Genomic DNA, 19,333 nt, shown 5'->3' on the forward strand with positions numbered 1-19,333 from the left:
GCAACACTTACTTATGCCAAACTCTCTTTTTAAAAATAGACTTATTACAGAATGTAGTGGTGCGCACACCTTGATCCCAGCACTAGGGAGACAGAGTCAGGCAGATCTCTGATTCTGAAGCCAGCCTAGTCTACAGCGAGATCCTGTCTCAAATTTTTCTTATTCTTGAATTTTATGTGTATGTTGGACCTGAATGTGTGTGTGTGTGTGTGTGTGTGTGTGTGTGTGTGTGTGTGTGTGTGTGTGTGTGACATACAAGAATGAAGAGAACATTGGATCACCTGCAACTGAAGTAACAGAGAGTATGAGCCGTCATGTCGATGCTAGGAATTGAACCCTGGTCCTCTGAAAAGTCAGCAAGCACTTTGAACCTCTGAGTCATCTCTCCACTCCCAGCCAACCCCCTTCGTGGAGTCAGGGTCTTCCTATATAAACCAGGCTTACTCCAGGCTCAAGCGCCTCTCACCTCAGTTAATGCTGAGGTTACAGGCGTGCAGCGAAACCCTTGGCAGGCTGGGGCTCTGGACCCAAGTTAGGAGATGTCTAGGGCCTCAGGCAAGGCTGTGGGCCAAGGGCCATGAGTCCTCCCCAAGGGGCCCCTCCAGGGGCTTCACAGAGATTGCAGCAGTGTTTCAAGGATTGGTTTGCCATACAGCGAGGGCACCGAGACAAGTCTGAGAACAGAGGGTGGTCTGGGTGCCTCCTCTAAGTCCCCCTGGCATGGCTATCACAGAGCTTACTCCAAGGATAGGCTAGAGACCCTGCTTTCTCTTTTCTCTCTTATTCTTTATTTTTATTTACATTATTGCTATTGCTGAGACAGGGCTTTGGTATTGTCCCAGGCTGAGCTGATACTTGCTGTGTAGCCCAGGCTTCTCTTCAGCCTCCTGAGTGCTGGATGCTCCAGTGTGTTATCAGGCCATCTCCATATGCCTGCCTGTTAAGGGTTCGATCTGGGGCTTGAACTCAGAGACTAGGAATAGCCATGGGAGATTCTAGGCAGCGGCTCTACTACTGAGCCATACCCCAAGCTCATTAGGGGATTGTAGGCGGGGGTTCTGCTTCTGAACCACACTCCAGCCCCTCACTGTGGGATTCTAGGTAGGAGGTCTGCAACTGAGCCATACACAGCCCTTCAGGCATGCTAGACCAGCACTATATCACCAAGGCAGCCCTCTCTTTGTTTCACTAAATTGCCTATCCTGGCCTTGAACTCACTGTAGAATAGGCAGGCTTTGAACTTTGAACTTCGAACAGGCTGTCCTCTTGTCTCACTCTCTCAAGTGCTGGATGGAGTGGCAGCTACCAGACCTGCTCCCCATGGGAGTTTAGAAGGTCAAGTGGAAAGCACATAGCTGAAGTTTCAAAGCTAACATCCACTACGGCAGAAAGCAGGCAATGCTTGTCTTTCTGGGTTACCTCACTCAGAATGACTGTTTCTAGCTCCATTCTTTTACCTTCAAGTTTCTTAGCTTCATTTTTCCAAGCAGCTGAATTGTCTTCCACTGTGTAAATGTATTTTCAGTATCAGTATCTATTTATTTAAATGGGATATGTATAACACACTCCTCTCCTTAATGCTCAGTGATGGGATATGTATTACACACCTCTCCCCTCAATGATCTATTCAGAAGAGGAGATTCGAAGACTATGGGGACCAGAGTGGTGGATGCCTCCAAGGAAGCGTCACTTTCCAGACACAACAGGACTGATGATCTCACGAGAGACTGTGAATAGTAGGCACAAGAGCTGTCTGAGCTCAAGCCAGCTGACAGCTCAGCATGGACAATTGGAAATGGACAGAAAGTCCTGTTCCTAGTCAAGAAGCTGTTTGAAACTGATAACTACTCAGAGAAGGAAAATCGGTTTTCTTCAATGGAGCAACTCTGGGTACATCAACCACATCCTCCAGGGCAGGCCCCATGGCCAAGTGTGGTCAACCAATACAAAGTGGACTCTGTGCTTTATTTTACTTTATTTTATCTTATGAGAGAGAAAGAACCTGAAGGCAGATGAGTAGGGGGGTTAGGAAAGATCTACAAGGAGTTAGGAGACAGGAAAATATATGATCAAAACATGTTACATTCTCAAAGAATAAATTAAAATATTATTATTATTAATTTAATTGTATTTTCTTAGAGTCTCCCTACTGTCCTGGTTGTCCTGGAACTCCCTATGTAGACTAGGATAGTCTTGAACTCAGAGATCCACCTGCCTCTGCCTTCTAAGTGCTGGGATCAAAGGAGTGTTCTACCATGCCCAGCAAAACATTATTTTCCTCAAAAGGTTTTCCGACATAGCACTTCTGAGCTATATGTGATATATGGAGCATGCTCAGTGCCTTCTGACCACGCCTTCCACCAGCACCATAAGCACCAGGTCTCAGAGGTTCAGAGCTGAGCAGAGGCCTAAAGCCTAGCAAGGGGTGATAAGAAAACTCTCTGACAGACTGAAGCAGTCTGACCAGCCTTGACCTAAGTCCAGCCTCTCCTGCTGGCTCTGCAACCTCTCGTGGGAAATTTGGCTTTCCTGCATCCTCATCTCTTGGTCTGTGAAGTGAGGATCAAACAATTCTGCTCAGAGGACATTGAGAAAAAGAAATCAGCCCGATAATAATGTGCTGGTAGGATTTAGCATAGTTCCTGGCTGAGCTGAAGTCGTCATTATTATGGCTGTTAATGAGGTGAGACCTGAAGGACCAGTTGTGAGGTAGCCAGATTGGAGAGGGAAAACGCATTCCAGGTAAAGGGAAGAATGCTGGCAAGGGCTGGGAGGTGAGATGGCATCAGAAGAGCAGCATGTTCAGGAGGGTAAGACAGTGCAGAGAAGTGGGCGGGGCCAGTAAGGGTGTCCACAGAGGATGCTGTGAAGCCAAGCAGGGCTGGGACAGGGAGGGGGCTTAACCAGAGTAGGAGGTTACAGAAAGGGGGGGGGGGCTAGGGGAGTGCAGATGAAAAGGGTAAGGTCTGAGCAGTGGGTACCAAGAGGAGAAAGTGGGGAGAGAGATCTAGGTAGTATTCAGAGATTGGTAGCAGTGCTGAGGGGAAGACAGTGGGGTGCCTCCCCAGCCTTGGCATAGGTGATCCTGAAAGTATGGGTCAGCGGGAGATGCTGAGTTCATCAGGTATTGGACAATGGAAACTGATTTCTAAGTATCAGAGTAGATAGAGACAGCAACTGAACACTTGATTCTAAGGACCATAAGGAGTCACAGAAGGATCTGGAGAAGAGGGCAGGCAGGGTCAGAGAAGAGGCTGCAGGTCAGACAGAGTGGACAGCAGAAGGCTGGGAAGCAAGACACCTGAGCCAGGTGGGGACACAGGAGGGGCTCTGATTTCACAGACACGCCTGAAGGAAGTCTTCCTGCGTGGTCCCCACAGGCTTGCTGCTTGGTTCCAGCTGGGAGTTCACCTTGCCTGGGGGTGAGGAGTGGAGGTTCAGCCTGGGCTTCTCCATACAACCTCTGATGAAGACAAGAAGGGTGGAGCGGGCCACTCAGCCACCATATCATGCCAGGGGACCCTGGCACCTCCCACAGGTTTGTCTCCTTTCTCCACCCAGGAAGCTGAGCAACCATTCCTGCTGGACTTGTCAGACCTGGGACAATGCAAGCTGTGGATCTCTGTGTAGTGTCCTCTCCGGAGTGTGACCATCACCATGGGCCTCTCGTGGGCTCTGCTGCCCTTCCTACTCCTGGGTAAGTTCCCTGTGCCCCTCTCCTCCCCAGCAGCCCACTCCCTGGCAGTCTCTCTCAATGCTCCCCTCCCTCCTCTCCTCTGCAGCCTTCAGAGCTGAGCTCCTGGCCCTCCAGCCAGCTCCTGGATCTCGGCGACCCTCTGCCTCCTTCTCACACTCCGTGGGCTCCTCTCCGGACTTTGTTCCAAATGTCTCCTCCAGCCAGCAGCACCCCCAGCTTCCAGGTTCAGAAGCCTCTGCTGGAATCCCTGATTCCAACCGGTTTCCTCAGGGGCTGAATTCAAGCCATGTGCCTGGATTATTCAGGACCAATGTCTCGACCGGTGGACAGTATCTCAGCCCTGATGTCACCTCCTCTGAAACCCCTCCTTTCAGAGTGTCCCTTGATGGTTTAGATTCTCAAGATCCTGCCAAAGACTCTGGGCTTCCCTTCTCTGTCAAGACTCCAGCTTCACATATATCAGTTCAAACTCCAGACACCAAAGTACCCACCAAGGCCTCCGGTTCAAAGCTGTCCCTGGAGCATCACAACCTTGACCTTTCTGTCCAGAACCCTGGATCCAAATTTTCTTCGGAGATTCATCAGGCTGCAAGCTTTCCTCAGCAAGTGGGGGGACCCCTGGCTGTACTAGTGGGAACCACCATCAGGCTCCCCTTGACCCCGGTCCCCAGCTCCAGTCCCCCTGCTCCTCTGGTGGTCTGGCGCCGGGGTTCTAAGGTTTTGGCAGCTGGGGGTCTGGGGTCACAAGCTCCACTAATCAGTCTGGATCCCATGCATCAAGCCCGCCTGAGATTTGACCAGATTCGAGGGGGTCTGGAACTCACCTCTGCCCGGCTGGATGACGCTGGGGTGTACACAGTTGAGGTCATCAGGGGAGGAGTCTCCCAGCAGATTCGGGAGTTCGTGGTGGGTGTGTATGGTAAGTGGGCTCCGAGGTCCAGAGTGCAGGCTGCCGAGCGCCTGCTCTCCTCGCAGGCCTCTGGACTAGTCTGTGCTGTTGAATATGCTTCCCTCCTAGAAGAAAGAGCCTGTGGGTGGGGATAAGAGCAAAGGCAGGGACCAGACCTCACCTTGTCTGAAGGAGGAGGTCTAAGTCTGGACTCTTAGGTCTGAGAGAGGCCTGGACCTCACTGAGGTGTAAGGGAGGAGGGCTAGGGTCTGAATCCGTGGGACTGAGGACATTAAAACTGGGCTTTGGACTCGGGTCTGAAGGAGGAGGATTGAAGTCTGAACCCCTAGATTTGAGGGAAGAGGGGTGGGTCTGGACCGCAGAGTCTGAAGGAGGGCTGGAGTCTGGAGTCCTTGGACTGATGGAATAAGATTGGGGTTTGGACACCTAAGTTTGAGGGCTGAGGTATGCACCTCTGGGTCCAAGGCAGGAGGGCTGGGGTCTGTATCCCTGGATCAGAGAGAGAAGGACTGAGAGCTCAGATTCTGGGTGCAGTGAGAGGAGAGAGGAAGGACTGAGGAGGCAGAGGCTTGTGGCCCAGGGAAGGAGTTCTGCTGTATGGACTCTCCAACTCATCAAAGACTTTTCTGGACCTCCAGAGCCCTTACCCCAGTTGTCAGTACAGCCCAGGGCGCCAGAGACAGAAGAAGGGGCAGCCGAGCTGCGGCTAAGCTGCGTGGGGTGGAACCCAGGTAGCGGGAAGCTGAGCTGGAGTAGAGACGGACGAGCCCTGGAGACCTCAGACCCTGAAGGCACAGAGCCATCTCGCATCCGCGCAGAACGGGACCAGCTGCTCATCTCACGTCCTGTACGCAGTGACCACGCCCGGTACACTTGCCAGGTCCGAAGCCCCTTTGGCCACACCGAAGCTGCAGCTGACGTCAGTGTTTTCTGTGAGTAGGGGAATGTCTTGAATCCCCGGGGAGAAGTGAGCCCAATGTCTGTGAGTTCTTTACAGTCCAAACCCCTTGTTTTGTCCCCGACCCCACACCCAAGACGGCCCGGACGCTCCTGTCATTAGGGTCTCCTCGGACCGGGATGCCAGTCCTGCGCTCTACGTCACTGCGGGCAGCAATGTGACCTTGCATTGCTCGGCCCCCTCGCGGCCGCCGGCGGACATCGCGTGGAGTCTGGCGGACCCCACAGAGGCCGCAGTGCCTGCGGGGCCAAGCCTCCTGCTGCCCACTGTGGGGCCAGGCCATGGCGGCGCTTATGCCTGCATCGCCGCGAACCCTCGCACTGGCCGCCGCCGGCGTTCAGTGTTCAACCTCACTGTGGCGGGTAAGAGCAGTAGGACGGTCCAGCAGGAAGAGGGGAAGCACGTGGAGCCCTGGATGTCAGCGTAGAGAATAGACAGTGAGGGGGCGTGCCCTTCAGGGAGGGAGGCGCCAATAAGGAGGAGCTGGGGCAGCTAACAGTGGGCGTGGCTGCCGGAGAAGATGCCAAGCTAGCTGAGATTAGGGAAATAGCTGCTGATGGACGTGGCTGCCAGAAAAGGGAGGAGCTAGCAAGCAGTTTCTGAGAAAACCTCAAGTAAGCACGGCCACCAGGGAAAGAGTGAAGCTAGCAAGGAAGGTACAGGGACCTTCATAGGTGAGGTGGGACATCATCAGGGCGGAGCAGAGGCGTAATTATAAGGCGGAACAAGGGGCGGGTCTAGCCTGGAGGAGGGAGGACAATTTAGGTGGGCGTGGACTGTAGGAGGAGGGCTATCTGAGGGTAGAACACTCCCCAATTGCTAAAGGAAGGAGCAAAGTCCTGTGCATAGGGCGGGGCCGATGGGTTTGCAGATTACCGGTTGAAGGGGTGAAGAAGATGGGGAAGAAGCAGCAGGAGGCGAGGGTGGGCGGTCCTGGGAAAGGATTCTCAATCCAGAGAGCCGCAGAGTTAAATGGCAGAGCGAGTTTTGAAAGAGAAAGGACTAGTCCGCGTAGGCTAGTAAGTAGGATCCGTGAGAGTGTAAAGGAGGGAGTCACAAAGAGGCCAGTCCACGCGGGAGGGTGGAGCTATCTCCACCTCTTCCACGCGGGAGGAAAAGAGGCGGAGCGAAACCTGGAGGAGGAGTGGAACATCCTGTGTAGAGGCAGGATGGGGGAAGGTGGAAGGGCTAAGGCTGGAAAGTCTTTCATCCGTTGCAGATCTGCCCCCCGGAGCACCACAATGTTCAGTGGAAGGAGGTCCTGTGGACCGCAGCCTCCGCTTTCGCTGCTCCTGGCCTGGCGGGGTCCCTGCCGCCTCCCTGCAGTTCCAGGGTCTTCCCGAAGGCGTCCGAGCGGGACCCGCGCCATCGACGCTCCTCGTGACTGTCCCCGCCCGCCCGGAGCTCAGCGGTGTCGCTGTCACCTGCCTGGCCCGCCACCTGGTGGCCACACGCACCTGCACGATCATCCCCGGTGAGAGGGGCTGGGCCTCCTTACTGTCTGTAAGGGAAGTGGATGACTTTTTCTTTGCTCCTTTGCGGTTTAAGGAAAAGGCCAGAGAGAACTTTATTCATTTTAGGAAAGCCAAACTTAACTTTCTTTGGGCATTGGTTCTCTCCTTCCATCATGTAAGTCTCAGGGCTTGAACTCAGGTCGTCAGAGTCGGTGGCAATTGCCTTTATCTGCTGAGCTGCCTCCTGAAACCTCAGACATCACTGTCTTTGAACCTAGAGCAGAAACAAGGTTTTGTCCTACATTTCTGGGTGGAAGCCAACACGAACAGGGTATTTCTAAGACCAAACCGAGAAAGACAGAGACAGAGACAGAGAAATAGCTAATGATAATGAGTCTCCCAGCCTAGAGTTCTATGACATGTGTTCAAAAGCTGTGTACTGAGGAAGTCAGTGAATGAGTGAATGGGGTGAGTGAGATGCTCAGAGGGGAAAGGTACTTGCCACCAAGCCTGATGGCCTAGGTTGGATTCCCCAGAACCCTGGTAGTGAAAGGCTAGAACCAGCTCCCAGCAACCGAATGGAATCCCTTGTCCTCTGTTCTCTGCATACTTTCAGTGGCAGATGCACACACAATAAATAAATGTTTTAAAAAGCTGTCAAGAAAGTGAATGGAAAGATGGATGGATGGATGAATGAATGAATGGACAGATCTTCATCTGGTCACAGAGGAGGGGGCATTTGCTACCTTTTTGCCTTAACAAAGGACTCAGGACTTGGCTATTCACATCCAATAAGATCTTGTTTCTCTTAACTGGACTTCCCCCACCAACAGAAGCCCCCCAGGAAGTACTGCTCCAGCCGATAGTAGAGGAGACACAGCCAGGGGAGGTGGTGGTGGCACTGGAGGTCACCGGCTGTCCCCCACCCTCAAGAGCATCCTGGGCCCGGCAAGGACGGCCCCTGGCTCCGGGTGGTGGGGGCCGGCTACTGCTTAGCCAGGATGGCCGGAAGCTCCTTATCAACAACTTCAGCCTGGATTGGGACCTGGGGAATTATTCTGTGCTGTGCAGCAGCGCACTGGGTGCCGGAGGCAACCAGATCACGCTTACAGGTAAGCTCCGCCCAAACCAAGAACACGGATGTTCAGAAACCAGCCCTCTTCTCTCAGAGCCAGGTGTCAGGGCTCTAATCACCCTCTCTTAGATCCAGGGGTTCAGACCCAGGCCCCTTCCCTTAGACCCAGGTATCCAAGCATCCTTCCCCAGGTCCAGGGGTCCAGATCACAACCTTCCTCCCTGTCTCTCATCAGAGCCTCAGCATCTGCCATCGTTCCTTCACAGGACCCTCCATTTCTTCCTGGAGGCTGCAGAGAGCCCAGGAAGCCGCAGTGCTCACCTGGGATGTAGAGCGAGGCACTCTCCTCACCGGCTTTCACATCCAGGCATGGACAGATAGCTCTGATGTGGACAGAGTCACCATGAGTAGAGACTGGGTCTCCCTGCTCATTCTGGGCCCTCAGGAGCGCTCAGCCATAGTGCCACTCCCTCCTCGGAACCCTGGGACCTGGGCTTTTCGAATCTTGCCCATCTTGGGGTCTCTGCCAGGGACCCCATCCCAAAGCCGAGTCTTCCAGGCAGGTAAGTTGAGTTGTCCTGCATTTCTCATCTGGCCAGCCATTCTTAGTCTTTTGCATCAGACCCTTTTCTTCTGTTGGTCTTGTGGGGGCTTCTGTGACAGCATCCCAGCACCTGGTTGTCTTAAATCAACAAGTATCTATACTCTCATGTCTTTTTTTTTTTCAATTTTTATTTGATTATTAATTTATTTACGTGTGGATGTACATGTGTCATGATGTGTGTATATGGAGTTCAGAGAAAAACTCAACGGAGACAGTTCTCCCCTTTTGTCATGAGAGTCCCAGGGATTGAACTCTGAGTTAATGAGTCTTCTCAGGAAGGATGAGTTGTTGCTTAGACAACTGTAAGAGCATCCCTGAGTCCTATTCCCTGCCTCCCTTTGGTGTGTGTCTTCCAGGCTCTGCCCTGAGTCCAGGGGCCATCGCTGGCATCATCCTTGGCTCCTTGTTGGGCTTGGCGCTGCTGGCTGGCCTTCTCATCCTGTGTATCTGCTGCCTGAGGCGTTTTCCAGGTGAGAGACAGGCCTGGGAAGAGGCAACCGGGGGCAACTGGGAGCTTCCCTAGGCAGAAGCTGAGCCATGGGCTAGCCGTGTCATCCGTGCATTAAATAGCAGTCCCACCTCCCTATCACCCTCTGAGACCAGCTTCTCTTCCTACTGGCCAGAGCGGCACACTGGAGCAATCACATGTTTCCTGTCCTTCTCTCACAGGAAGGACTTCCGTGAAGAAGCAGCATCCCCTGACCTTGGCTCCCGTGCTCACCCCACCAGCAAAATCGATACAGAGTTTGACCCCAGTGCAGACCCCACGGCCCCTCCCCATCAAAACCAAGATGCAGAACCCTCACCCAGCCAAGGCCCAGCAAGTGAGTGTGGGTGTCGTTGCCTCCCACTGTGAGGGACAAGTAGCCTCCTGGGAGAAAGAAGTATTCTAATGTTTCTAATGTCTTTCTCCTGGTTTTTCTTCGTGACTTACGAAGTGTCCTAATTAGGGTTACTATTGCTGTGATGAAACACCCCCGGAGCAACTCGGGGACAGGAAAGAGTTTTATCCGGCTTATACTTTCACATCACAGTTCTCCATCAAGGAAGTCAGGACAGGGACGAGTCTGTGTCAAGGTGGCATCAAACTAGCCAGCACTCACAGGTCACTAACCCTTACTGTACTTACATATCGTTTGATTGTTTGACAACAGGGCTTTACTATTCCTACATGGCTAGGAATCCTCCAGCCTCTCCCGCTATGTTCAGGAGACATCACATCTGGCTTATGTGCATCTGAGGGTGGGACCTGGGACCTGTATATTCTAGGCAGATACTCTACCAACTGAGTAACAGCCCTAGCCCCTCATGTTTTGTCTTGTTTTAAATACCAATAGTTGGACTTCTTGCCCAGCCCTTACGTTTACAGAAAGAATAATATATTCTAATTTATCTTCCCAAGGAGAGTGAGATGTGACTTCTATTTCCTATAAAAATTAGTTCAGACTTAAAGTTTTAAATTCTGAGGTGGATGGAATTTCCTTGTTTTCACATAAAAGTTGAGCTGTTGGATGCCTTAGCTCCCAGGGTGACTGAACAGTTTTTCACTGGTACACAGAGGGACCATGCCTGTACTCATAGCACTTGGGAGGCTAAGGCAGGAGGATTGCTGCACATTCAAGGTCACCCTGGGTGTTATAACAGCTGTCTCAGAAGAGCAAAACAAAAAACAAACAAACAAAAAAATAAGAAAGAGAGAAGGGAAAGTAAGGGGTAGAGAAGTGGGGGGGGGAGGGGGAGAAGGAACTCAGCTAGGTTCCTGTAAGATATTTTTATTTTTTCTGTGAAAGTGTTTGGCCTGCATGCATGACTGTATACTTCAAGCATGTATTCTCCCAAAGGCCAGAAGAGGGCGCCAGATCCCCCAAACTGGAATCACAGAGACTTGTGCGCTGCCAGGTAGATCCTGGGAATTGAACCCCAGTTCTCAGTAAGAGCAATATGTGCTCTTAACCACTAAGCCATCTCTCTAGTTCCTCGGTTAGCTTCTGAAAGGCTCGGGCTATATATAGGTTAAGTGGGTATGTCATTTTGTACCCGGGATACTCCCTGAAGTCACCTCCTACCCTGCCTCTCTTCCAGGTCATCAGCCCCAGCCCAGCTCTCTGCCCAGGTGGCAGCCCATGGACTGTTCGGGCAGCCACCCAGGTGTGACAAGCAGTGGTCCACTCTCCATGAAGTGCTCGGGGTACAACATCCTGCTTTGGTCCAGCAGCATGGAGCTTTCTATGCCTGAGGACCGGACCCTAAGAGTGGGACTTCCTGTCTCCCACTTGTCTCAGAGACACAAACTGTCCTTTTGCATCTGAGGACACCAGTGTGACCCTGGGACTAGGAGAGCCACCTGCAGACAGGTGAATGTAGTTGGCACAAACGCAGAAGCCTCTTGTAGAGCTTGCTGTTAAGCTCCAAGCTGGAAGGGGAGCCTGACCGCAGGTCTGCAAAGGTCTGCCACCTTCTCCTGCCGCCAGACCACATCCCCTCAGCCTCCAGAGACTCTCATCCATCAACTCATGCATCAGTATCCCATATCCTGCTCCCTCCCCTTCTCTTGATTTCCTTTTTGCTGTTTTATTTGACTCAGAATCTCATGTAGCCCAGGCTAGCTTTAGACTCCCTAGATAGCCCCAGACTGGCCCTGAACTCATGTCTCTCCTGTCCCAGTCCCACAGGTGCTGGGATTCAGGCAAGAGCCACCTCACCCACTGCTTTCTGTTTCTTTTCTTTCCTCCTGTTTGTTTGTTTGTTTGTTTGTTTGTGTTTGGGAAAGGATCCCATAACACAGACCTTGCTGACCTCACACTTTTCAGTCCCCTGCCTCATCTTCCTGGGAGCTGAGATGACAGCCATGTACACCATGACTACTCACTGTCCCCTCTAAATTTTTCTGTGGGCTGTACATAGTGTTTAGACATCCTTCAGTCTGTGCATCTTAACCTTTGGGCCCTGTAGTTTGGCCTCTGTCAACCCCTGTGACATCTCTTCCATAAGCCTTCTGCCAACCACACACACACACACACACACACACACACACACACACACACACACACACAGTCTCCAGCTATTTGTCCCTAGAGTTTGCTCTGCTTGGACACCTCTCTTTCCCACGCCATTGATTTATCAAGGCTTGAAGTAGCCATTACTACATCAGACGGACTTCCCCCTCTCCCCCAGCCCCCAGCTTCCCTCCCTCTCATCCCATGAGTGTGTAACAACGGATATCGATAACTTTCCCTCTCTGAACTGAGAGCTCAGTGAGGCACACACCACACGTATCCCAGCAGAAACATAGCCTGGCACTTAGCAGGCACTCAATAAATACTCGTGGATTGATGAAATGCGCTAGTGCCCGTGAGGGGCTACTGCTGTTGCTCCTATCCTTGGCAAGATAGATCTTCCTTTTCCAACAAGAGTTCTCATGGGAAATTTAGAGTTACAAGAGTGAGGATTCTTATGGCTGCAAGCAACAGACATCGGGCATCATACAGTGCAGGGTAACACAAGCACTTGGGAGGTTGAGGGAGGAAGATCGCATGCTTAAGGCCTGTGTCTCCCAGGGAGACCTAGCTCAGAACATTAAGGATATGTTTCCATAGTAGAGCAGCTGCCTAGAATCCCCCAGGGAGGGGGTGAGGGGGGTGGCTCAGTGGTAGAGCCCCTGCCTAGAATCTCATAGTGAGGAATGATGCTGATTTCAATCCCTAGTACTGTATATACAAAAGAGGAGGAAAAAAAAAAATCAAGATTTTGTGTCTATTTTTTTAAATCACTGCCAACAGAAAGCCTGACGCAAGTTAGCTTATATAAACACAGGTTTTATTGCTTGTGTGTGGGAGAGGGGGCTTCGGGTAGATTTTGATCCGGCTGCTCTAAAGATGCATTCTGGACTGGTTCTCCAGCCTGTCCCCGTCTTTCTGCATTGCTGTCATCCTCTCAGTCAGAGGCTGGCCTCTTCCTCATTGCTACCCACTTAGCCCTCTCCACTGCACAGGATAGATAGAGCTACCCTGCATCCTTAGGGTGTGACCCTGAGCCTCCTTGACCAGCCATTTGGAGTTCACTTCCCAAACAGGCAGAGTTAGGAAAGGCACTAGGGATTCTCTATCAAATGACCACACCTCCTTTGCAGTCCACTTGCCCAGATCCTCAATGACATCGACTTCCACAGGCGGGGACTTTGGAAAAAGGCGTTTATTGGTGTGGTGGTCTCAACACTCCCCATGAATTGGAACACACGGCCCCCAGGGCCCCCCTCCCACCTCCCCGAGTAGCCCTCCCCCTCCCCACCCCATCCCGGACCCTGGGAATGGAAGACAATGTGGGATGGGGCCCACGCCCCCGTCTGAGGTACAGTCACTGCCCCTTGCCCCCCTGCCCCTCTCTGCCCTCGTCTTCACCAGGCTCGGAGTGGTGTGGTTTTGGGTGTGGTTACTGAATTTTGGGCTGGTGGCATGGTGCCTCTGCCTGGGCTCAGGATGTCTGTTAGTCTTCTCTCTCCCAACTCTGTGAGGCCTGATGTGTATCAAGGTGAGGTGTTCCCATACACAGAACCTGTCAGCTTCCTGTGTGGATGTCAGTGGCCCACTCTGGGGGAACTGCTGCTAGTCACAGACTCTGGGGCAGGTGAAGCCAGGAGCTATTGCTGGTCAGTCGCTGGTGTGCATGTGTGTGTGTGTATGTGTGTTTGTGTGTGCATGAGCGTGCATGTATGCATGCCGTGTGCGTGTGTGTGTGTGTGTGTGTGTGTGTGTGTGTGTGTGTGGTCACAGCAGCCTTTGGAGGTATTATGAGTTGAGAGGCCAGGGAGCAGATTGCCAGGGAGCCCACACTTATAGGCCAGCTGCTGGGGCCCAAGGGCAGCTGGAGGGTACCACTGTGGCCAAGGGGAGTCTGGGGGTATGGGTGGGGCAAAGCACTGAGACAGACAGGTGACAAGTGCCACTAGCCTATCAATTGAATGGAAGCACCGATTGGCCCGGGAAGAGGGCCAGAAAGTTCAGGGGAGGGAAGGGGAGGGAAGGGGAAGGGAGGAGAAGGGACAGGGCAAGGGAGGTTTCAGGCCACTGAGCCAGTGATGGAGCGTCTGGCTGCAGGCAACTGGTGATGGAGTAGGGAGAAACAGCCTTCATGGAGATCCCCACCTAGTCACAAAGGCTGAGTGACACCTGACAGCCACCCTACCTGCCCCTTCCATAGGGAGGAGAAGAGTAGGTGTTCATGCATATATGGGAAGGTGGAAAGCTGGCAATCTTCTTGTCAAAGCTTCCACCACGAAGCCCCCATACCTACCTCCAGCCAAAGGAAGAGAGGCAGGCAGCAGGGATGGCCAGGGGCCATGGGGGAGTCTGTGCCAGAGAGGGGTGCCTCCTGGTTCCCTCCCCCAGCACACCTTCACACACACACACACACACACACACACACACACACACACACACGAGCCAGTTGACAGCCTGAGCTAAGAGAGGGGTGTGGGGAGGCTGGGGGTGGGTCACAATCGGAAACGTGAACGGGGTGGCGAGAATGGCTGTAGAAAGATGCATAATTTTGCGTAATCCCTCACAGTGATGGGTTCTCTAAAAGACCTTCCTTCTCTTCTTCTTTCTTCCTCTGTGACTAAGAGCTCTTCTGTCCCTCTGGAGACCCGTGGCTGGCGCTTGCTCACCCCCTTTCTCTCGCTCCTGGCCTGAGGCCCCCTGCAGGGGGGGGATGCGCTGTACTGAATGGTGTCTACATTCTCCACCACAGCCAGCTCAGGGCAGAGAGGAGGGTCAGGGGCCCTGGAGGCCTCGGAGCGGAGTTTTCCAGGGATCCTGGGCCTGGGGAAAGAAAAATGGTCACGTGGGATGCTGGGGAGGCCCCACCGTCTCTCTCCTGTGGTGTTTCCTCCACCTTCAGCCTCTTGAGGGTCTGTGTGATCGGAACTCTCTGGGGCTTGGGTTCCCTGTGCTGCCCTCATCTGTTTTGGTCTCCATTATCTCCCAGATCTTCCCCATTTCCTTTCTGGGACCTTGGGATTCCTTTTTCCCTGTTCCAGTCAGAATTTTTAGCAGTCACCTTCTCAGTGCGCCAGGAACTTCAGGACAGCTATGTGTGCTTGACCATTTGTGCATTTTGTTTGTTTTTGTTTTCTTTTGATATCACCTTGTGTGCTTTGCTGGGGAGGGGATGTACTGATTTGCACATGCTAGGAAGATGCTCTACCTCTGACCCACATGCCCAGGCCCCTCACTGGGGGAGTCTAGGCAGGAACTAAGCTACATCCCAGACCTCTCTTTCTATTTCACAACAAGGTCTCACTAAATTGGTTAGGCTGGACTTGAACTTTAGATCCTCTTTCCTTAGCCTCCTGAGTATTTTTGATGACACGCTACGAGTCCCCCGGCTCAGAGTCACTGTTGACCCTGCTCATCTCTTTGTGCACACCGTCTGTACCCAGCCAAGAAAAGCCCCCTGGGCTCTGCTCCCAAACAGCTTGGGATGCTGAGGTGGATTCCTGAAGCAGCCTCCTCGTCACTCTGTGCTCGGCTGTCCTTCAAACGGCAGTAAAGTGCTTGCCAGCCACATGCTGCTTACTGTGTAACTGGCTCCAGTGGCCTTGGCCTCCACTACAGTAGGTCCAGAACCTCTGATCATTGCTGAGGCCAAAGGCTGCCATCCTTATCAGACTGCCCTCCTTCCTGTGCCTTTGCACCCCCTGATCCCTCTTCTGCTGACTTACACAGAGCTCCCCTTTCTTTGATGACCCCGCCTCGAACTTATCATTCCCAATTCTGTCTATATTTTTCCACGTATACCTTGTTTCTTTGATATTGTCTATCAGCCCACTTGTTTATTGTTTTCTACTAGGTCATGGGAGTCCCCAGACCTTGAACTCACTATGTAACTTCCCGCCTTCTCCTTCTGGGTACTGAGATTACAAGTGTGCACCGCCATGCTGGCTTTAAATAGTGATTGGGGGGGGGGTGTCTATCTAAAACTTTGTGCATACCAGGCAGTCACCCTACCACCTGAGAATCGGTTTCTTTACTACTCTGTGGTACTGTTGGAGTCTCCTATATTCTGGTCAGGGGCTGTCCCTATATCTTCGCCTCCCGGCCCCACCCGTGCTCCGCCCCCTCAGCCTTGTCCCACCCCGCCGCCCGGCGCAGACGCACGCAGGAGCCGCATGGAAGCGCTGGACGCTCCGAGCCGGTTGGCCGCACGGCAGGTGTAGTTGCCATAGTGCCTGGCGCTCACGTTGGCGAAGAGAAGCATAGAGCGGGTGCGCTCGGTCTGCACCTTGAGGCCCTCCGCAGAACCGCTGCTTAGCCTGCAGGAAATCCGGATCAGGGTTGGTCTTGGCCTCTCGTGGGGTTCAGTGCCCAGTTCCTCCACATACACTCAGGCTCTCTTCCTCAAGAGACCTTGAGCTCTGCTACGTACCCCAGGGACCCCTGACTTCTCCACAGATCCCGTATCCACGCACCAGGGCCACTCAAGAACATTCCCAGTGTGCGTCCCTAATCCCCAGTGTCTCTTAAACTCAGCCCACACAGTCTCTATAAATTTATCTTTCAGACACTTAGCATCGACCTTCGACCCCAGATCTTTGGTGTGGGTGCGCAATTCCAGCATTCATCATATCGGTGCCCGAAATAGTCTTCCAGGAGCCCACCCCACCCCACCCCATAACCTAGAAGTTAGACCCTAGTCTCTCAGGACCCAGGACTCCCCGACTTTGAACTGCTAGGTTGTCTTGCTTGGCTTTGTGATCCGAGACCTAGGACCTCCCTCCTCTTCCTTTTCCCTCAGCCCTGCCCGGGGCAGTCCTCACAGCCTGTCATCCTTGTACCACTGGAAATCTGCAGGCGGCACAGCCATAGCTTCACAGCGCAGGAGGGCAGCCCGGCCCAGGGCGGTGCGCGCGCTGGTCACGTCCGTGATGGTCGGGGGATCTGAAAAGGAACAGAGGCCAGAGCACATTCTCGCTGCATGGGGACTTCGGAGTCCCATTTCAGCACCCTCCCACCTCAGATCCTAGTTCCCACCTAGCTTTCACCATCATGCTGCAGACCCCTCCTCCCCAGGCACCCAGGGTCGGCCCCTATGGCCCCCTTGATGCTCACAATTCACTGTGACCAGCACGCGGCGGCTGTCGGGCGCCGAGTTCACCCCGTTGTGAGTAACGCATTCATATTCCCCGGCCTGGCCCCGCTGGATGTCTGAGATTTCCAGAATCTCACCCTCTGAGGTGAAGCCGTCTGTGGAGGAGGTGGGGATGGGGGGCGGGGCCGGACACAAACACTTAACACGGGACAACACGGGCACAACACGGACACACATCAGCGGGGCGGGCACAGCAGGGCCTGGAGTGCCCGGGTCAGTAGGAGCCGGGAAGGTCCTGTGGGGGCAGGGTGGGGCTAAGCTAAGGGTTGGGGAGCTCAGAACCCAGTGGGAAGGGGCCTAGGATTTGGAGTGCAGGAGACCTAGGGATCTGGAATCTCATGCTCAGGGGACCCACTTAGGAGTAGGGAGTGAAACCAGGATCTTGGTTTTTGGCTTTCAAGGATCCAGGAAAGACAGACGCAGTCTGAACCCTAGAGTTCTTTGGGGGTTCAGAGAATTCGGACTTGATGATTGAGATCGCTAATCCAGACACCTGGGGTCTTTTTAACAGACCTGAGGTCACAAAAGACCACCTAGCACTTATGGCAAGTAGGATTTAGGGTTCAGAAGACATCAAGTGGGGGGTGGTATGAAGGGACGTGAGGCTAGACTAGGCTTCCCACTCTCAGTTCGTCTAAGGAATGGGACCCAGTGATGGTCATTATGGGTCTGCAAAGAAGCAGGAAGGTCCAGAGACTGGGGATGTGGTGGAGATGATGCCCTGGCCTGATATATGTCAGACAGCTTGGTGGTGCCTTTTGGGAAACTGGATCTCAGAGCTCATTAAGTGGGCTGTGGGTAGAGAGAGGGGAGCCCCTGATTGCCTCTGGATCTAGGCCAGAGGCCTGAGAATGTGCATTTCTGGAAAATCTCCAGGAGTTGCTAAGGCTGACGTCTGGGGACCATTCAAACCACTAGGTTACGACACCCATGTGGGGGTGAGGATGGAAATGAGAGTGATAGAATGGAGGGGGAGGACACACCGGATGCACAGGGGCACTGCCTGCACATCAGGTGGGAGGCCACAAGATGAGGGGATTAGAGTCTGGTAAGAAATGGGGGTCAAGGTGGGGAGGAATCGAGTCCCCAGAGGGCTAAACGGGAATCTGGGACGCCAGCTAGGGTAAAGGGAGACTTGAAGGGCCCAGATCACAGATGGAGAGGAGCCTCACCTCGGAGCTGTCTCCAGGTGACAGTGGGCTCTGGCCTTCCCACAGCCAGGCAGAGAAGGTTCACATTGCCCCCTTCATTCACCGCCACGGGTGAGGAGATGTTCACAATACGGGCAGGGACTGGAGACAGAAGGGAGAGTTGGGGTGAAGGTATATTCCCAACCTAAGCTGCACAGGTTTCAAACCCAAGGTTATGGCCTGGCCCTCCTCACCTCAGACCCAGCATTACAGACCTCGGGTCCCCTCCACTAGACCCAGGGGTACAGGCTCAGGCCCTATTCAGACCCCAGGGGTATAGACTCCACACCTTCCTCCCTCACACCCAGGATTCCAGATGCAAACCCTATTTCCTCAGTCCTAGAAATCCAGACCACAATCCTACCTCATCAGATATAGAAGTCTTTAGCCCTCCTCCTTCAGACCCACTGTGCACACACCCTCGTCCTCCTTCCTCATCTCTAGGACACACCCCCTCAAGCCTCTCCTTGGGGAATGAGTGCAAACCCATGGGTAGTTTCAGTCACACAGTCCAGCAAATCCACAGAGCTGTGGGTGGCACCTCTTCCACTGTGGTGCAGCTCCCCCTCATGCCCTGCTAAATACCACAAGGGTGAGGTAGCTCATGCTCCCAGGGCGGTGAACAGCAGTGGCCAAGTGCACACACAGTGCAGGCTGTTCAGTGATGCCTCCTAGCCCGCAGGCCAGTCTTCCTGTCCCCTCCCCACCTGCCTTCATTGTCACACGAGGCTCACCATGGACGATGAGGTAGACCTGAGTGGTGTAGGGCTGGTGGCGGGTCTGGAAGGAGCAGGTGTAGAGGCCCTCATCACCGAGCCCCACCTGGGTGATGAGGATGGAGAATTCCTCCGGGGTGTTGATGAGCAGCCGCACCCGGGGGTCACTGGTCCAACGGTCATTGCCCGCATACAGGATGTTGGAACGGTTCAGCCAGGCTACCCGGGTCACATGCTCATCAATGAAGCAGCTGGGGAGGAAGGGGAGGATGAGGAGAGAAAGCAAGGGTTTCCCCCGCCCACCTCCAGTACACCTGCAGAACCCTGGGAGGCAGGCCTTGCAGTGCCCACTGTGCGGGAGGGAAGAAGCCTGGAAGCTAGACTTCTGAGGGGCTGCTGTGAGGGAGGGAAAGAGGGAGGGAGGGAGGGGAGGAGAGAGGGGCGGATGGGGGTGGAACTCACTCAGAAGTAAGAGTTGGGCAGAGATCCCAAGAGAGAAAGAGACAGAGACAGAGACAGAGAGACAGAGAGAGAGAAGGAGGGGGAGGAAGAGGAAGAGGAGGAGGAGGAGGAGGAGGAGGAGG

At 53.5% G+C, this 19,333-nt stretch overlaps 2 protein-coding genes across 2 annotated transcripts in view; one reads left to right on the forward strand and one right to left on the reverse strand.

Moving 5' to 3' along the window:
* Positions 1-3,564: 3,564 nt before the first annotated feature.
* Vsig10l (V-set and immunoglobulin domain containing 10 like) lies at positions 3,565-12,240 on the forward strand. Its single transcript, XM_029542016.1, has 10 exons — positions 3,565-3,697; positions 3,783-4,616; positions 5,246-5,539; positions 5,643-5,927; positions 6,785-7,039; positions 7,853-8,131; positions 8,361-8,657; positions 9,055-9,168; positions 9,368-9,522; positions 10,781-12,240. The coding sequence occupies exons 1-10, from the start codon at positions 3,658-3,660 to the stop codon at positions 10,850-10,852; spliced, it is 2,625 nt and encodes an 874-aa protein (XP_029397876.1). The 5' UTR covers positions 3,565-3,657; the 3' UTR covers positions 10,853-12,240.
* A 582-nt stretch (positions 12,241-12,822) lies between these two features.
* Positions 12,823-19,333, reverse strand: part of Iglon5 (IgLON family member 5) — a 16,698-nt gene continuing 10,187 nt past the window's right edge. Inside the window, exons 3-8 of the mRNA XM_021199217.2 lie at positions 18,768-19,000; positions 18,016-18,135; positions 16,804-16,938; positions 16,512-16,632; positions 15,853-16,007; positions 12,823-14,514 (exon numbers count right to left, since the gene is read on the reverse strand). Coding sequence (XP_021054876.1) covers positions 14,426-14,514; positions 15,853-16,007; positions 16,512-16,632; positions 16,804-16,938; positions 18,016-18,135; positions 18,768-19,000 — 853 coding nt within the window. The 3' untranslated portion in view covers positions 12,823-14,425. The remainder of the gene's footprint in view (positions 14,515-15,852; positions 16,008-16,511; positions 16,633-16,803; positions 16,939-18,015; positions 18,136-18,767; positions 19,001-19,333) is intronic.

Source organism: Mus pahari, chromosome 1 (genome assembly GCF_900095145.1).
Source record: "Mus pahari chromosome 1, PAHARI_EIJ_v1.1, whole genome shotgun sequence".
Classification (NCBI taxonomy): domain Eukaryota; kingdom Metazoa; phylum Chordata; class Mammalia; order Rodentia; family Muridae; genus Mus; species Mus pahari.

What these genes read in the sequence shown, in the direction of transcription:
- Vsig10l (XM_029542016.1), top strand. Translation starts at nt 3,658, where the DNA reads ATGGGCCTCTCGTGGGCTCTGCTGCCCTTCCTACTCCTGG. An exon ending in GTTCGTGGTGGGTGTGTATG is followed by an intron (nt 4,617 to 5,245) that starts GTAAGTGGGCTC and finishes CTGGACCTCCAG; the next exon opens with AGCCCTTACCCCAGTTGTCA. An exon ending in ACCCAGCCAAGGCCCAGCAA is followed by an intron (nt 9,523 to 10,780) that starts GTGAGTGTGGGT and finishes CCTCTCTTCCAG; the next exon opens with GTCATCAGCCCCAGCCCAGC.